The sequence below is a fragment of the Piliocolobus tephrosceles genome, chromosome 5 (genome assembly GCF_002776525.5).
Source record: "Piliocolobus tephrosceles isolate RC106 chromosome 5, ASM277652v3, whole genome shotgun sequence".
NCBI classification, from domain to species: Eukaryota; Metazoa; Chordata; class Mammalia; order Primates; family Cercopithecidae; genus Piliocolobus; species Piliocolobus tephrosceles.
Genome location: NC_045438.1, coordinates 168,087,010 through 168,106,121, shown reverse-complemented (window position 1 = coordinate 168,106,121; position 19,112 = coordinate 168,087,010). Strand labels below are relative to the sequence as shown.

The 19,112-nt window shown below is 48.4% G+C and overlaps 1 protein-coding gene across 5 annotated transcripts in view; it reads left to right on the top strand.

The window, feature by feature from the left end:
- DUSP22 (dual specificity phosphatase 22) overlaps positions 1–19,112 on the top strand; it is a 57,070-nt gene that overhangs the window by 4,327 nt on the left and 33,631 nt on the right. For 2 of the 5 annotated variants that reach the window (XM_023221047.1, XM_023221045.1), the window contains exons 2-3: positions 7,502–7,535; positions 14,467–14,549. In XM_023221047.1, coding sequence (XP_023076815.1) covers positions 7,502–7,535; positions 14,467–14,549 — 117 coding nt within the window. Of the gene's footprint in view, positions 1–6; positions 6,850–7,501; positions 7,536–14,466; positions 14,550–19,112 lie in introns of those variants that run through there. The other 3 variants (XM_023221046.2, XM_023221044.2, XM_023221048.1) reach the window with 3 other exon arrangements.

The window sequence follows — 19,112 nt, the reverse complement described above, 5'->3', positions numbered from 1 at the left end:
TGATAAAGAAGGGGGTAAAAGGCAGCAACTAAAATTATTTTTTTATTGTTTTTGTTTGTGTGTGCAATCCCTAGGTAGATGCCCTACGCTGGCCAAAATTATAATCGCCAATGAGTTTATGGTGTGTTTTGAGTACGTTACTACGTAGAGTAAGCCACAACTCCATGAAGCAGGTCCTGTTATTTCCATGCCTGTTTTCTTGATGTGCACAGAGGTTAGGGAACTGCCAGGGTCACCCAGCGGGGGGGTAGCTGAGCCGGGACTCAAAGCCACAGTCGCTCAGCCACAATGCAGAGTGCCTCTAAGATACTCGTCTGCTGAGATGTTCGTCTAGTAAATGTCTCTGGTGAGATTAGGGTTAAACTAAGCAGGGTGTTGCATGCAAATGTCGTGTTCCTGTGGAGCCTTTGAAAACTCCTAGTTGACTCAAAGTTCTCTCGAGGCTGAACCCTCAAATCTTTTGGGGGAGAGCCCGTAAACAAAACTCCTGCCCTCACTGTCTACTTATTAGTCTTCAGTACTACAAAACCCCATGAAAAACAAAACAACGACTGGTCTCCAGCCAAACATTATGTCAGAGAAGGCTGCCCGAAATGCTTCTCATGTGCCAGAAGTCTTTATCTTGATCAGCCTAAAAGTGGGCTGAAGCCTCGCGTTCTAGGGCAGGATGTGAGGACCCTCTGGTTGGCATCTTGCCCTCCACTGACTGCCAGGGTTCGTTCAGCTCATCAAGCATCCGGCCTGCCTGGCCTTGTGGCCTCTTCCTTCCTCCCTGGTGTGTGTCCTCTGAAAGCACCCTGCCTGGTGGGAATGGCTGCCATCCCTGTACTTCTCGGGAAGCCTCTCGTGATGCTGGGAGGCCTCACTTCAGTGGGTGCATCTCGTTCCCTTGGGGAGCCCACTGTTGCTAAGAGGGGCTGGCTACCAAAGAGCCTGACCTGGGGAACCTCCGCTCTCTGCTGCTTCACGGGTGTCATCTTGAACAAGTCACTTAAATGTTTCTAAGCGTCAGGATTTTTTTCCTTCCTGGATTCATAGATGTATACAACCAAAAGACCTTAGGTGGTTAGCTAATCCAGTCTCCTCACTGGCTCTACAATGAGGGTAATGATACCTTCCCCAATTACCATTGAGTTATTGGGAGAAGCAAATGGGAATTTATTAGAACACATTTTTCCAAACTGTAAAGTTCAAATACAGTCTGTTTTGAGTATTCTTGGATGTGACTGGCACTTGTTTGAGGATGGCTTTTGCCCTGTTAGGAAGATGAGGGAGTATAGTTGGGAAAGGATTATAATTCAAGGGGAATATGTTCCCTCCAGGCATAGACCGGTGTTCATCAACGGCTGCTCCTGTAGACATTTCAGGATCATTACTCGTGAGACTGCCCTGTGGATTATGAGAGGTTTAGCAACATCTCAGATCTTCACCCAGTAGTTGCCAGTGGCACCTCCTCCCCACCTGTGACCACCAGAAATGTCCCTGACGTTGGCAGATAGCCCCTGGGGAGTGAAATCATCCCCAGTTGAGAACCACTGTTGAGGGTTCTTCCTCTCAGAATTTCCTGAGGCCTGTGTGGTCTGGAACTGGAGAGTTACCAAAAGGTAGAATAGGGCTTACAGGGTTGAGAAGCTGTATTTCCATACGGGAAGGGGCTGGAAGGTCAGGCACCTTCGTGCTGCTGAATTCATGTGTTTCCACCTGGCAGCAGGTGACTTGGTTGCCTGCATAGTCCAGTCATCCATTCACCTGTTCATGATATTATTATCGAACACCTGCTATTGTCAAGGCACTGGGTTAGATCCTATAGTGGGTTGTTAATATGAAAGACTCGAAGACCCTGCCATGCAGATTAGTCCCAGGCAGCTTAGAGAGGAGCCTCCTGCAGGAAGTGGACACTCAGCCACTGCTGCAGGACTGACAGACAGATGGCCACGTGCTGGTGGGCTCTGGTTCCTTTCCTCTACAGCACCCGCCGAGGGCTTTCTCTTTTCTCCATTTAATATTACATTTTCGTTTCATGTTGACGAGCAGATGTTAAAGGCAATGTTCTAAGGGCCCAGGAGAATATTCTCATATTCTTCCCTTTTTATATGCAAACTGGTTAAGTCCATGGCCAAATGGCATTTAAAAAGTCTCTGTGACATTTAACCCTTCAAGGAATCCACCAAAGTTTTTCCCCTTCATCCCTGGCTTTGAAACCCAGAAAGTCCTTTCTGACAGAGAAAGAATTAAGATTCCACCACCACCCCCACCCCACACATGGCCTTGTGCAGCTGCTTGCCCAGGAATTTACTTCTCAACATCAGTTTGGGTGGGGTTCTTAGATTCCATGCATCCTGAAGGACTAAAAGAAATGTTTAAAAAATAAACCCAAAATATTTCCTGCCTTAGAAGCAGTATTCTTTGGTGCTTAAGTGCGTTTTTGTGGCTGAGGATTTGTGTTTTTGCATTTCTGTGAAGCTGGAGTTAGCACAGTGTGACGTGGGTGGGAAGCTGTCCATCAAGAGGAACCATCAAGCATGGAGAATCTTTAGGATGATTTCAGAGCATTTCTGCAGAAGGGTTCTGCCTGTATTATCTATGCCCAGACAGTCTTGTATCAGAAAACAGGAGTCTTTGCCTGCGGAATGCCAGAGCCATCTTCCTCTGTGGCCTGTGCTGTTTCATCACCATTTATTCACTGACTTCCTCTCAGTGTGTTTGACTCTGGGCAAGTTTTAGGGACACATTAGGAGACAAGACAGATGCACCCCCTGCTGCAAGATCAGTCTGAAAGTCAGGAAATGAATGAAGCCATTTAGCCACTGATGACTGTGGTGAAGAAAATAAAGCGAGGCGATAGGACAGAGAGAGTGCCCGGGAGTTTGGTGGTCAGGAGAGACCTCCCTGGAAGTGGTCATCTTGTGGGAGGCCGCTCAGGACCAGCGTCCCCAGCACAGGGAAAGGACAGTTTCAGAGGCCCGAAGAGGATTAGCATCAATTCCGTGCTTTTTACTTTAGCGTAGTGGGGCATTCCCGAGTTGTGTTGACAAACTTTTTTTTCCGACTTGGCCTGGCTTTCTACCAGGTGGTAATGATTTCATTTTCTCTCTGTGTTTCTTGCTTCTGGCTTGAGCTCAGCTCCTGCATGGGCTGACTGGTCAGCCAGGTTGTTCCAGATGAACACCTTGTTTTTCCCAGGTCTCCTCTGCTGGAAAGTTACTCGATTTTATTTCATGTTCTCTTTCTCTGTACTCAGGGATTACCAGCAACAACAATATCGTGAAAGTAGATGGGTCAAAATTTTTGTGATTTCCAGGTTGAAAGCCCACATCAGGGTCCGTGGTGGTGAGCAACAGCATCCAAATGTGGTTACCTTAGGTAGAACAGAGCAGAGCAGCCAGCCTGGAAGGCTGGAGAGCCAGACTCGGGGCAACCTTGGCAGGAGCAGATGCTGTAACTGGTCAGTGAGAGCATTTCCGGGGCTACTGCAAGATGCTGATGCTGCAGCCAGTGAACACTGAAGGTGCCAACAGCCCTGCTGCCTCTGTTGCCGAAGAGGATACTCTAGGCTGTCCCTGCAGTCGGCGTGCAGACTTGTTACACACGGGTCACACCCATGTAGCAGCAAAGGCTCGTGTGAGCAGGTACCGGCTTCGGCAGCTTCTGTACGAAGAGCCGGGCTCTGCTTCCCACCAAGACTCCCTGGGCCCAGGATATCCCCAAACCTAGGAAAGGGTTTCAGAGACCGGAAAACCAATAAAATAAATGGCCATTACGGGGTTTGTGATTTTCGAGCATTCCCAAGGGATAAAGGGCCCCACACAGTGGGAACTTCTTCTCTGTTTAGAATGATTATTTGGGGCAAAGAAAGTGCTATTGCAAGGTGGGACCAGTAAGGGGTATTGGGAGAGTGGGGATGACCTGGCTTGGCTGGACGTGAGAAGGAAGTTGGGGAACCCTTCAGAGATACGTTGGAGCCAATCTGCAAAAGCCGTGCTGAATGTTTATTGAATGTTTGGCCTTGATTTTTTAAGTAAAAGGGTTGTCACTGAACATTTTGAGGTAGAAAATCACCCAGGAAGAATATGGCTTTAGAAAATTAATTTGATAGGACAGAGGAATGAGTTCAGTGTCTACTACTGGAACCCCTGTGGGAATTGAGGCTCTGGGCAAGGCCGAGGAGGGTTACTGTGAGGGGCCTTCTCGTTCCCGGGAGGAGGGGAGCAGAGAATTGAGAGAGGTGCCGCAGCGGTGGGAGCCCCAGGTTTTCCATTCGGGGTGACTGGGAGAAGGTGGCATCGTCAAGGGCAGGAGGACTCGACAACGGGGATGGGAAAAGAGTGGTTTGCTTGAGATGGTTCTGCAGCAAGCCGGGCTCCAGACGGTGAATTTAGGAGTCAGAAAATCATGGTTCTATAACATTAGAATGTAGAGATGGTCTACTCTCATGCCCTCGTTTAGTTTTAAAGATAACATAAAATTTATTAGTTTGTGCTTAGTAGAGAAGACAGTAGACGTATAAAGAAAAAAAGCAAAAAATGGGCCGTAATCTGTTTTCCAAGTAATCCCTCTTGATTAAAAAAAAAAAAAAAAAAACCACCATCAATTGGCATAGTGCATGCACAGGACTAGAGCGTCAGATGGTGTAGGCAAGCTCAGAGAGAAACGCGGAAGCGCTCCTCCAGGACCTTGCCGTCGCCGTCACCGAGGTGAGCACGGTGACGAAGGGCGTGTGCTTGCACACAGCTGCACCTTTCCTGTTTTTCGCACCGTTTTCAAGGTATATTAAGTTAAAATGCATGAGATTGTCTTCCTCACAGTCCCACACATCTTAGGCATCTTAGTAGTATTTCATTTCATGGCACCTAACTTGGAGTCTGGATAGCGCCAGTGGCCACAGTGTCTGCTGTGCAGGACCGTCTCCTTGCACTGGCCCCTGCCTTCTCTCCACCTCTCTCCCACTCCCCCCCAGTAGAGACAGGACCCTTTCTCCAGGCTGACTGTTCTGTCCCCTACCTGTCTGCCCGCTCCTCTTGGGCTGCAGTTCCCCTGAGTGTCAGTGTCCCAGGAAGCTGTCTGCCACCCCAGAGTGGTCAGGTCACCTCCACTTTCCCTGTGTGAGCTGCTCCATGAGGGCAGGGTCCTGTCTCTCAGTCACACCTGTACCCTGAGTGCCCAGCGTGTGCCTGAGGAACTTCCCCACAGTGATACGTTCTCTGACTTTGGGCAGATAAACATGCTCACGGTCTAGAAACATTCTGATCTAGAAAATCACCCAGTGATTATAACTGGAGAGATATGGAGCCATTTGCAGTCACTGCTGTAAAAAAAAGTGTTTCTGACACTTGCTTAAGCCAGCAAGGAGGACTCCATTCAAGACTATTGCAGCAGGGGAGGACTTGACACCAGTATGGCGGGGACGAGGGTGGATGGAAAGCCAAGGGTAGGGTGAGGGAGTGGGTGGAATACCACTCGGGAACTGGATTAGACCTCGGGGTGGAGGAAGAGGAGCTTGGTGGGGTCTTAGGGGATACACTTAGCAGGTCTCTGTTCGCACTGGACTCGGTCGGCCAAGGACCGGGCCTTCTTGAGAAAAGGACTCAGGAACCTGGCTAAAGTTTGGTCAAGGAGGGGTCATTGCACTGCCAGCCAAAAGAGCCACGTGGCAATGATGCTCGTTAGTATCTACCGCCACATCCTGAAAAAGACAGACCGTTGGGAACGAGAGACTATACACAGCAAAGCTCTTGCAGCCAAGCTTCGCCAGAGAACTTCAGCGGGATCCACATCCAGGGCGAACTTGCATTGTTCCTGTGTTTCAAAATAGGAATGATAAAGTATAGACTCCACCCTTCCTCCCAGGAGAATCGTAAAGACTGATTATGCTTCCAGAAAGACCTGTTGGGTGTTTCAGCTCACTGGCAGTGGGTGCTGGCGTTGTCCTCTGAGACGTCGTCTCACATGCTGCTGGTTACGGAGCTAACCTGACCTGCCTCCATCAGTGACTTCAGTCACGGACATAACTGAGCTCCGTCCCATGGGGCACTCTCCAAGCTAATTTTGCATCTTTACCACTCTGGGTATTGAGTCAGCCAGGGCGATCGCACAGCCCTGTGCCCGGGTCACTGCTGGCTTTTGCCTGTTGTCCTGGAGTAATGATTAGCAGAGCCTGTTTTCATTCTTGGACTGTCCCATTTTGGTTGATACATTACGTAGCCCCTTGGCTAGTTGTCCCTCTGCAGAGAGACTAACTCTGGGCCTAGCACGGCTGCCCTGATGTGAGCCACGATAGATAGATCCCCTGCAATGACTAGACATGAGCCAGCAGTTTTTAGCGAGGCAGCCGGTGGTCAGGAAGATTCTTGAAGAAATCAGCAAACATGAAGAACCGTACTACAGGCTCTTTCGGCTTTCTCAGTGGGAGTGAAGAAAGATAGGGGAGCTGCGGGGATGGGAGTGGCAGACAAGAGGGTGAGGCTGGGACATCCAGGGATCTGTGGTGAAGTGTCACCAAAACCGCTGGTTGTATGTGCTTGGAAATCATGGTGAGTGATACAGTGAGCGTATTTTAATGAATGGTACTGTGTCCTTATTTAAATTTCAGAGTGTCCATGCAAAGTGCTGGCAAGACAAGAATTTGCTTCCTATTTCGCAAATCATGGGTGTGAAAGAAACCGCCCCCAGTTCTCATTGCTGATCTGCTAGATCGTTCTGTGTGGGGGCTGGAGGTGGAGAGGAGGGCTTGCCCAGAAATCTGTGTTTCTAACAGAGTCTGGAGTTCGGATGGGGAGTTTGGTTGGAGAACCACTGCCTTGGACATTTTGCAATGAAGATGTGTTCTTATTAACTTGCATATATTTGCAGGTTGGATCATTTATTTAATTATTTAACAACCCCTTGTTGATGGTCCTCCTGGCCTGGGGCTCGGGAGGCAGCAGTGAGCGACAGGATTCGTTTGCTGCCCAAGGAGTTTTCCCCGACAGAAAGATGGGCCTTCACCTGGTCATGCCCTCGCAACAGCGTCGCCACACAGGGGACACAGAGGGCTGCCAGCACTGAGTCGGGGCCAGCCCTGGACTCAGGGCTCAGGACAGGCCAAGGGTGAGGTGGGCAGGAGCGTAACCGCCTGCAGCGGGCACCGTGTGTGCAGCGGGCACCGTGTGTGCAGTGGCCTCGTGCAGCAGAGCGCAGGGCTGCGGAGCCGCCAGGGCTGGGGGGCCAGGGTGGGCAGGCGGGGCAGGGGACTTGGACCCTCAGAATGCCCACCAGCACTGCAGGGCTGCAAATGAGGATGACGGGGTCAAAGCCGGGCCCTCAACCCAGCGAGGCGATGGGCACCACCTGCAGCCTTCCACAGGCCACTGGGGGTGCTGGGTCACCCGCGTGTCTGTCAGGGAGGGGCTGTACTGGGGAAGGGCCTGGCCTTTGCAGGGATCCTGCTGCTGGATGAGGCCCCCTTCTGCAACGCCATCCACTTAGAGTCTGCCAGGCTCATGTCTGTGTCTCTTCCTCCTAGATCCTGCCCGGCCTGTACATCGGCAACTTCAAAGGTGAGTTCTTGCCTTTTTATTGTTGTGGTAAAATACACGTAACATACAATGTGTCTTCTTGACCATTTTAAAGTGTGTAAGTCAATGGCTTTAAGTAATTTGCATTGCTGTGCAGCCATCACCAACTTCCTTCTGCAGGACATTTCCGTTCCCAAACTGAAACTGTCCCTGTTAAACACTAACTCCCCATTCCTCTCCTCCCAGCCCCGGGCAGCCACCATTCTGCTTTCTGCCTCTAAGAATCTGACGACTCTCAGAACCTCCTCCTAGTGGAATCATACAGTATTTGTGCTTTCGAGACTGGCTTATTTTACTGAGCCCAGTGTCACAGTTCGTCTGTGTTGTAGCATGTGTCAGAATGGCCTTCCTTCTTAAAGCCGAATAATAGTCCATTGTGTGCATAGGCCTCATTTTGCTTCCATTTATTTGTTCGTGGACATTTGGGCTGTTTCCACCAAAAGTGAGTTCACTTTTTAAAAGATCAGCTTTAGACTTCTCATGTGTGAGACTGACAGGCAAAGTGTAGACTCAGTCTGCAGTCTGTTCTGGGAGTGGCCACCACTTGCACCCAAGCCCCTTGCTGGGTGCACCCCAACCCCTTGACCATCCCCTGATGGAGTGGTGTGAGGCTGTGAGGCTCCAGCTCTGCCTTGGGTGCTCCTTTTAACTCTCCACACCCGTTGGGACGTCATCATCAAAAGACGGTGGACAACAGGTACATTCAGCAACCACGTGACTTGCTTATACCCTTTGACCACTTTTATTTTTTAGTTACTGTTGAGAAATTTTCAGAAGCCTGTTCTTTTTAAGTCACCTGGGAAACAAGAGTGGCGATTTCATTGCTGGCAGATTCTTCTCATCTGGTGCTGCTTCTCTGCTTACACATTTCCTGCCCCGTGTTCAGTACTGATGGAGTCGCTGTCGGCTATTGACTGTTTTCACTCAGCTCTAGGGCACGGTGGTCACTGGGCTTGTCGGCTTCCAGGGAGGGGCCAAGTCCGCCTGCCAGGGGACATTCAGAGTTTGTGTAAGTGAATCACTGAGAGCAGGTGGGAAGATAGAGATGGGGGGCCCTTAATAGGATGGGAGGGGCTTGGGAAGCTTGCAGACAAAGCCCCACCATGTTAGGTCGGACAGAGCCAGACCGTGCCATCGGCAGCTCATGCTCCTCCCTTCCCTCACAAGCCGGAACACGGCCACCCCTGCTGGCTTTCTGGATGCTGCTGAAATTTCCGAATTCAGGTTCAAATTGATTGTACAAATAATCTTTGTTATTTCTCTGCACTCTGTATGATGTTTATCTCCACACACCTCCCGCCCCTTCTCCCGCCAGCTCACTAATTGGCCTCAAAGAGATTTAAGCACAGAGAGCTGACAGCTGCTAATTGTACGACAACATGTTAAAAATAGTACTGGACTTGCTAAATTAGTAAGCTTTGTAGTTCTGAAAAGCAGCAAACCCTTTGTGGTGGGTAGGCCAGGGTACATTAATGTAGCGAATGTCAGAGTTATTTAGTGAGGTATTAACTATTTTCATGGGGAAAGGGAGTGTCTTTGAGAATAGAGTTTAGGATAAGTTCTTAGAATTGCTAGATGAAAGGTTTGAAATTAAAAATGTTAATAAATATGAACCAAATTCAACACTTCTGACAACAGTATGTGAGAGTTTTAGCCTTAATCATGAAAGGTTACCGTTTTTGGAAGGACGGCTTTAAGAAAATATTTAAATTTCTTTTCATACTACAAGCTACACCTGTTTTCTAAATATTCCGTGACATAGGACTCCTTCCAGGTTCCTGGGTCTCATGCTTTGTGGTTTAGTCTCTGAGACAGTTGTAGACAGCCCACCTCCTCTCCTTGTTCTTCGGGTCGATGCTGTGTTACTACCTTGAGTTATTCTGATATTGGTATGAGGTTGTGTTTTATTCACTCGTTAGCCAAATATTTATTAAACGCTTTCCAGGTACGAGGCTTATCTAAAAGAAGGGAATGAGAGTACAGTGAATTGGCAAGTGGGGCTAGAAGGAGAGGAAGTGTTTTTTCCCCATTGTGCTGTGAATGCACTTGTTCATTGCACAAGCTTGTCGGGAGCACACAATGTGCTGGGAGTTGGATGTGGACCAGTGTCCCTGTCCTAAGGCTGTCCGAGTCCAACAGCAGGTGCAGAACAGGAAGGGGCCAGTGTGTGTCCTCAGACGAGTTACACACCTGGGGGTGTAGACTGGGAAGGTGGCATCTGCCTCCCAGGGCTGTAGCGGGGCTGACCCAGATGATGGGCGATGCCCTCGGTGGGCTCAGTGCCCAATACCTGGTGCCCTGAGAAATAAACACCCACACACTCACTGCTGCTGCCATGGGGCCCGATGGATGCCAGGTCTGCAGTAGGCAGCTGGGTGGCATTAGCTGGCGAGGGTGGAAACCCAGCGTGGAATGTGGCCTCTTTCTTTTTTCCTGGGCGGCGAATCCAGCTGTCATCTGTGCTCTCGCCTGGCATCTCAGAGTCATTTATCTTGCTCTTAAAATCACAAGTAATACGTTCCTCTTGTAACACAAGAACCAGTCAAGTGGAAAGGAACGTGGACAGTCACCCCCTTCTTCTGTTCCTTCTCCTTCCCCCCCTCCCTTCTCTTCCCCTTCCCATTTCTCTCTTCCCTCCCCACTTCCCTCCTTTTTCTCTCCCTTCCTTCCTTCTCTTCCCTCCTTCCTTTCAGTGGGATGCCCCACGTGTCATTCTGCAGCCCTTAAAAAAAAAAAAAAAAGCTTTGTAGTGAATCAACAAATGGTTTTGCAGCACCTGGTGATTTTTCCTCCTGGAGAAGACCCACAAACAAACCTAGCTCTGGAGCCCGGTCTTTGGGTCTTCGACGCTTTGGTGAGAGCCTCTCTGTTGAGGCTCCAGGATGCAGCAGGCAGCCTCGCCCACACGCCAGGAGGGAAGGCAGGGAGTGGAAGCCGGAGAGAGCAGCCCCTCCCTGGGCCAGAGCGTGGGTCCGTGGCTTCCTTACAACTGGGCGCCAGCAACAGGGGATGTCAGCTGACAGAGGAAGCCCTCGTTGTTTGAAGATGTCCACAGAATTCTAGAAAAGAGGGAACACTCTTAGGTACTGTGTATGCGGGGGGTGCACGTTGAGACCATGTTCGCAGTCTAGCGCTTGTGTTTTGTGTCTGCCAGTGAGACAGACAGTCCTGGTGGGTACCCAGTTGTTTGGACAGGGCCGGCCTGGTCAGAGGTAGTCTGCTGTCAGCTTGCTGAGACAACATAACCATGCTTGAGAGGTCAGCATATGTCCATCCAGACTTATTTTTTCCATGTGAGTTCTAACTGGTAACCTTCCTGTTGGTTTTATGAGTTACTAGCCTGTTGCATTTGTGATTGGCAGTTGGGGAGGGGCCCACTGGCACCAGGGCAAAGTCCGTTCCCTCTGGGGCTCAGTGTTAGGGTACACATGACCTTGTGGGGTTCTTGCTAAAGTGCACGTTCTGATCAAGTAGACCTGGGGTGGAGTCAGCTCCAGGTGATGCTGTGCTGCCGGTTGGAGGACCCCATGCTGAGCACCAGCGTGCTAAGTTCTGCCCCGTAGGTCTGTGCTCAGGAGCAGCGCGTTGGAAATATACAAGCTTATGTCTGTGCACCTGAGGAAGCTCCACCCTGGGCCTTACAGCTGGATTCCCAGCTCGTGACCTCGCTGCTCATTGGCCTTCCAGGACAATCAATAATGTGAAGTCTGTAAGAAATAAAGTTCCAGTGTCATCACCCGGCAGGTTTCATTAAGCCTTTTATGCACTCAAGTAAGTGGGCAGAGCCTGTGCCTCATGGGAAGGGATGCATCAGCGGACATGGTGCGAGCGTGCAGTGAGGAAGAGGAGAAGCGCGGGCCCTGGAGTGCTTCCCTTTGCTTTGGAGTCCAGCAGTCCATTGGCTGTTGTGTGATATCGAGTGGTCTTCTGTATTCAGAAATGTATACTTTTTTTTCCCCCAGGCCACTTTAAAAAGATTCACTCTGTATTATAAAGGCATTTTACTGGGTAAAGAGAATGTTCTAAAGTTAGGATTTGTGATGGTTACGCAGCCTTGTGAATGTATGAAACCACTGAATCATGGACTTGATCAGGGTGCATATTATGGTGTGTGAATTATATCTCAATAAAGCTGCTGTGAAAGGAGAAAAGTAGATTGAAACAAATATGGATTGTTAAAATTCAAACGCCAGGTGGGATGGGTGTCTGGAGGAGCCAGGTGGGAGGGTAAGATGAGCTGGCCCCGTCAGGCTGCCCCACGTCTGCTGGGTCCCTGTCCCACCTCCTGCAGGTTTGGGGAGCGCCGAAGCCCCGGCTTTGTCTGTTTCACTGCTTGTCTAAAATGTCCATACTGGTGGCTATTGGAAAATCCCATTTTGGTGTGAATGTGGGGACTGACTGCCTGTGGCTTCCAAAACGATTCTAGCTTCTGCCTAATTAATTCTAAGCTAGCCCTGCTGGTACCCCAACTTGTGAGGGGTGGGGGGTTGGCAGTGAGTCCGCATGTGCTATGTAGATGGCTCCCGTCCACAGCAGGTGGCTTCGAGGTAACCATTTAGCTCAAGCCGGAGTGAGAGGAGACTGCCATCACGTGACGGACGCCTTTCTGAGCCTGATAAAGGGCTCATGTTCCTCATATAAAAAGGTTTTTTCTTTCTCACTTTGGGTCAAAAGATGAGCCGGTCAGAAATAAACTTAGGCAAAATACTTGAAAGCGATAGCCCTGAATCTGAAGCTCGAGAATTTGAATCTGGGAAAGCAGCAGCCTGGAATGTGAAGCCTGAGAGGTTGGAGCAATGAAAAGAGTCTTAAAATGAAACTGGTATTTTAATATGAATCAAATTTTTTTCCTGACATTGCTGAATGTTTAGAACAACGTTTCTTGATTTCTGCGTCATCATCAAGGCTTGTTAGAAATGGAGATTCCTCAGCCCTGGGGTGGATCAGGAACTAAGCTTGAGCTCTGGCCTCCACCTTTCTAACTGAGCCTCTTGGTAGTTCACAGGGTGTTAAACTTCAGAGCCACTCATGTAGAACACACACACACACACACACACACACGTAAACAATAAAGAAGGAAAAAAACCACTTGTAATTCCGTCTCTGAGCTGGGGCTGCCTCTGTACCAGTCCCGCCATGCTCCCTGCTGTGTTTGTCTCTGCACTTTTATACGTTGGGTCTGTGTCATATTTATGGTTCGCATTATACCCTGAGCATTTTCCCATGCCATGAAATAGTCTCCAGAACCATGATAATTAAACATTTGCCTTTCTTTGTTATTGCTGTTTTGTTTTGTTTGAGGTGGATTCTCACTCTGTTGCCCAGGCTGGAGTTCAGTGGGGTGATCTCAGCTCACAGCAACCTCTGCCTCCTGGGTTCAAGCGATCCTCCTACTTCAGCCTCCCTAGTAGTGGGGATTACAGGTGCACACCACCGCGCCCACATAAATTTTGTAATTTTAGTAGAGACGTGATTTCGCCATGTTGGCCAGGCTGGTCTCACACTCCTGACCTCAGGTGATCTGCCTGTCTCGGCCTCCCAAAGTTCCAGGATTACAGGTGTGAGTCACCACACCCGGCCTAAACATTTGCCTTTCAATCCATTTCTCCTGTATCATTTTGAAAAGCTTGGCCAGGCTGGGATGGGGGCTCAGAGAAGTGGACCTCCTCGTTTCTTGCTGGCCCCCAGTTTTGTACTAGAAGGGTTCCAATTCAGGGGATGACACCGTTCGGTCTTCTTTTTGCAGGTAGGAACATTGGAAGGGAATATAATTTTGTTATCTTCTTAGTTTCATATGGAGATAATTTAATAGCCAACTGATAGCTGATAGACAGTTCTGTTTGGAATTTCCAGAAAGAGTTTCATTTTCTAATTGTGCTTTAAAGTGAATATAGATGATATAAACCACAGGCCTGTCTGAATCCAGAACTGTCCATGCTTTTGACATCTGGGAAAAGAAGTGATGCGCAGAGTTAGTGGTTCTTTTGTATTTAGCTTTTTAAGAATTCTAATCATTAAGAGGTCATTGAATTTAAAAAATATATTTTAAATATCCCTAATATTATGTGTCTCATGCAAAAAGACTGACCTAAGGTCATCTCTTACAAATGCTGACTACAAAATGGTCTTGTAAATTTAGCTTCCTGATGATGTAATCCGTCATGATTACACCGTTGATTAATCTAAGTGCACTTCAAGTGCTGGATTAACACTGTTTTTGCCTAAAAGGAAGAAGCTGAGGCAAAATTAATACAGAGAGTTTATTTGGGCCAAGCTTGAGGACTGTAGCCTGAAACACACTTTCAAGTTGCCTTGGGGAGTGCTCCGGAGAATAAAATAGAGGCTCAAGTTTTTAAAGAAAAAAAGATGAATCAGGAGAGTGGTGTTTACAAAAAATTGTTCAGCAGGAATTCTCATTGGTTCATAGAAGTAACATTGGTTAATGACTGTCTATACGATACTGAACTGTGATGTATGGCATCTTATGGCTCCTTGGCATCAGTCTAGGGACCACACAGCAGATGGTTCGAGGTAGCCATTTAGCCAAGCGGGAGTGAGCGGAGGCTGCTGTTATATTCCAGAGGTAGCCATTTAGCCAAGCGGGAGTGAGCGGAGGCTGCGGTTATATTCCAGAGGCCTTTCTGCGTCTGATCATTTCAAGGGACTCTTGTTCCTCATAGAAAGTTTTTTTCTTTGTCACTCTGGGTCAAAAGATGAGATAGTCAGAAATAAAGTTAGACAAAATATATGGAAGCAGTAGCCTGAAATTCCCTACATGTATGGTCAGTTATGAAGTTTCAGGAAAGAAATATGTAAGTCATTTTGTGGGTTTTTTTTTTTTTTTCTGGCTAGACTTTAGGAGTAATTAACTTGCAAAGATATCAAAATGTCCATCCCCTTTCTTCTCTGACAGATGCCAGGGATGCGGAACAGTTGAGCAAGAACAAGGTGACACATATTCTGTCTGTCCACGATAGTGCCAGGCCTATGCTGGAGGTAAGAGGGCACGGGGGGCATGTGGGGGGGGGGGGGGGGTGGGGGTGTCTTCATTTGTATTCCGTGGGAGTGCGTTTGACGTTCGTGAAGGCAGCCACGTTCTCTCCGTGCAGACGTGCTCCTGTGGTCTCTGACGGTGTTCCCGTTGTGCTCAGGCCGTAGTTATGTCAGCGCACTGTCTGTGGCGTGGAGCAAGGGTGTGTGCTTTTTCTGATCACACTCCTGCTGCATTGCCACTTTGGCTTTCTTGGCTAAATGCCTAGGAATAAGCTGATGCTGCATTTCCCGCTGGACCTTAAGGACATTTAAAGCCCATTTTCATTCCTTTCAGAGTTATCTCTGGTTTTAAAATCCAAAACACTTCAGCCTGCTCATTTCCTGATTTTGTCCCAGTTAAGCTCAAATAGCCACCATTGGCATCCAGGGGTAAAAGAAAACAGAAGGTAAATTGTGCCTGGAGGTTTCCCAGGGCCGCTCTAACCTGGAGACTTTCGTGTAGAAGCTGTTGTGTTTCAGGTTTTCAGGGTAAACAGGGTGTGTCTGCTTGTGCACTAATTCCAAAAACATCTTTAAATTTACCCTAATGGACGGTTTGAGCTGTTGGCTAGAGGTAAAATCTATTTATGTTTATTGGCCTTGACAGAGCCCAAGTTACCTCCTTTTAGAAAATAATGCTGTGTGGTTGCGATGTGTGTGTGTTTTTCTATTTTAGGGTGGGGTGTTGGAAAGGGAGGGGTGACTTGTTCTGAAAGAAAGAATCCTGGTTCAGGCTGTTTTCATTTAAATTTATATTAGGCAAGAGTAGGTAATGTTTTTTAATTGTATCTATTCTCTTTAGCCATAAGGGCTGCCAGATTTTAGTTAGTATAAAGCAAGCTAAAACTGGTGAGAATGTAGAATAACAAATGATTCTACTAAACATTGTAGTACCAGAGAATCATAGCTGGTGAACAAACCTCAATTAATTTCTCCAGATCGCCGAGCTCCTACTTCCTTGTATTGTTTACTCATAAATTTTTTTGGTAAGGTGCCGTAATTTGTGTTCCAGCATGATTTTATTGGAAATAACAACAACAACAACAAACATTTTTTGGAGCCTAACAGTTCCTTTGAAAATAGCCACTCCATTTTTTAATCTGTCAACAATAGTTTGTATTTAAAATACAGCCAAGCTATGGCCAAGATGGTAAGTTAAACTGCAAACTGGTCATGATTGACTTCCCCTTAAATCACAAGATGAGGCTTGAGGTTTCCTTTATTTTAATAAATTGCAGAGATGCCCTCTCCACCCTCAGCCCCAGGCCTGCCTCCTGCTTTATACTCCATTTAATGGAACACACTGTCGTGTGTGCACATGACCCTTCAGTCTGCTCCCATTGTGGCCTCTGTGTAGACGGGAGATCTGCCAGTGTTAGAAATCAGAGCTGCAGCGCTTGTCCCTCGGGAAGCCACAGGCTAGCGAGTGAAGCAGGTGGGGTTGTAACTCAGGTATAAAGAGCCCACTAATTGTGTAAAACCTCAGAGCTGCGGGCAAACTGTGTTCCCAGCACAGCACACTACAGATGCTTTTTTATTCCCTCTGTAGCTCAGTCTATAAGGACAAATTCTGCCGTTAAAAAGAGAGAGAAGTCTGCCCTTTTTCTTCACTGGGATGGCTTTTACTTGGAGACATCCTGTTGTAGTCTCGGGGTGCTCTTATTAGCTTCATAATAAGTACTTCCGTGTGATTTTGTGTTTATTAAGTGTTATACCACTGTTTTGTAGCATAATGTAGTTTCGTATTGCCCCCTTAGCATTTTATTAATCTTTAAGTTCGCAAGTAATGCATGATCTATTCTTATTTTAAAAATTAAAACAACAGCCTCTGATTGCACAGTGGGGAAAAGTGAGGCACCAAAGTTATTGAATTGGTGGTGCCCACATTAAGTTACACTCTTAGAAGTTTCAAATCTTTGTTTAGCTGTCTGCCTGGGGCATAAAGGCAGTCTTCTGTCTTGAGTTTCAAATCCAGACCAGAAGCTGTGTCCTCACGCAGCCTGAGATGCGTCAGGGAAATGATGGGTCTGCAGTTGGTGGAGAATTAATGGATGGGTTTGATGCCTCGGCAGCTCCATGTTCTGCCGGCCCTGATCCTGGGAGAGAAACAGGGCAGGGATGAAGGTGAACGGGGAGACTGTGCGGGGTCAAGCAAATGCAGTGCGCTGACCCCCCGGTTGGTGAGAGCCCCTAAGTGAGGGTGAAGGGATAAGTGGTAGGCGAGGAGAGAACTGGGTCTCCTCTCTTTTCTGAGATCTTCAAAACCACACGTATTTATTGAATGGCCGCTAGCTTCTCTGGGCAGCCCCGGGCTGGGGCTTGGTGGGAAGTGGGAGGGTAGCTCCTGTCTGAAATGGAAGGGTTTTGGTCTTACTACGTCCATGCAGGTGTCCCGCGAGCCCTGCTGCTATGAAGCCGTGTGCTGGGCACTACACTGTGGATACTTCTGTGGCTCATTTCCAACGAACATCTCAGTGCGTTTAAAGCTCTGGGGTACTTAGCACCCATTACAAAGGGCTTTTTCCTCGAAGAGTTTCTACTGTAGTTCTACCTTTATTGTGATGGAGACTACGTGAGAGAGGGTGTTCGTATTGTTGGATGTGGCCATGCAAGTTGAGAAAACTTAACACACTTTATTCCCCTCTGGAAGGTTCGTGGTCGTGTAATCAGAATAAAGGCTTGAGAGCCCTGTTGTGCAGACATACATCAGCCTTTGTGAGCCGGGAAACATTGTATGTGCTTGCTTATGTGATGCGCCTCCTACTGAGACCTCCATGGAATATTTCCTGTGAAATCCAGGGGATCCAAATAAGGAGGCCCTCATGGGAGCCTCCGGGGTGAGCGTGGTCCGGAGGGTTGCTTGTGCAGCAGCTGGGCCGAGGCACCTGGGTGGGAGGGGCGGGTACCACTCTGGGCTTGTTGCTGCCTTTGTACAGACTGCTGCCTTTCAATCCTGGTTTACTTGGTTTGTTGTGAGAACCTGCCATAGGCAGAATGGAAGGTTGTACAGTTTTTGAGCCTGCTCCATCCTCTCTGGAGGTAATGATCTGTAACCTGTCACAACTCCCGACCAATGACTGTGCTATGAAATGCACCTGCTACGAGAGATCTGATGAAGACAGTGTTAATCCTTATGCACTTACTGAGTTTACTTAGGAAGGAACTGAGGAACTTGTGTCTTGGTTGCTTTTGGTTGGATTGGATCGGACTCCATTATTTGGGTAATTTGTTGGGGGTTGGGGTTTCCCAAAATAGCATTCACAGCATCGTGTACTGTCCTACAGCCTGGCTGGAAAAATAACATGGAAGGTCTGTTCTCAGGCCTTCAGAGTGGCTGTGCCTTGCCTGTGGTCAGGGAGTGGCTGGATGGTCTCTGATGCGTCTTGGGTGGATGAGACAAGATGTGTTTATCCACTGGACCATGAGGGATGAGGTGGTCAGCCAAGGGAAAAAGGCCTGTGTCTCCACTTACTACCTCTTCAGAAGAGTGGCTGAGGAGTAGACCTTCCAGAACGGAGATCTTAGAAACGTAATAGAAACCTAGGGACTTCTAGGCTTTCTAGTCCGCCCTAAAGTCACATCTGAGATTCTGAGCAGCTCTGGCCCATTTCTGTGCCCTGCCGCTGTCTGTCTGAGGCAGAAGTCCCAGCTAAGCAGGGTCTAGAGATCAGCAAGCCCAGCTCCGTCGCTGGGTGGACAGAAACCGGACGACGGGAGACGTGAAAGGGCTTGCCTGGGCTTCATTCCCACGGCCGTCTGGGTCGCCTGATGGAAGCCGGGACTCCTCGTTCAGACCGGGGTTTTCCAGCATGCCTCGCTACCTCCGTTCTCTCCTGGCACGACGGATGTTTCCGATATCCTTAGTGGTATTGGTAGATCTTACCAGATCACCTTTGAAAAAGGTTATGCGATTTGTGCTTGTACTAGCAACGGATGAAAGTGCCTTCCCCCCACGCCATCACCAGCGCAGAGCTTTGCTCTTCTTTACTTCTAATTAGCAAGATTTTTGCTGTTATTTGCTGCAAATACCCTCTTCACACATCCCGTCCCTTTCCAGATAGTTCTTCCCTTTGAAGACAAAGGGTTACTGATTTATTCATTTCTTGAGCTCCTACCACGTTCCAGGCCTTGGGACGGGTGCTGTGGGTAACAGAAATGAGTTCATCCCAAGATCTTCCCTGGCAGAGCCTTTAGTGTTTGCACAAGATATGCATTGTAGATGCTTTATAAACATTAATGACCATGAGAGAAGAGCTGTAGCTTGGAGCAGGAACAGAGCCTGTGGAAGCCCAGAGCATGAGGTCCCTCTTCTGCCGTTGAATCTGGAGACATTTGACTGGGCCTGTGGCGATACCTAGGAATTCAGAAAATGTGGTCCCTGGCATTCCGGCTGGTGGAGAATATGCCAGGACATGACTTCCTCCGAGAACTCAGTCCAGCAGGGTGGATGCCTCTATGGCTTACCCAGGCTGGGTGACTTCTCACATCATCTGTCAGCAAGTGGCAGGGCCAGGGCTGGAACCGAGT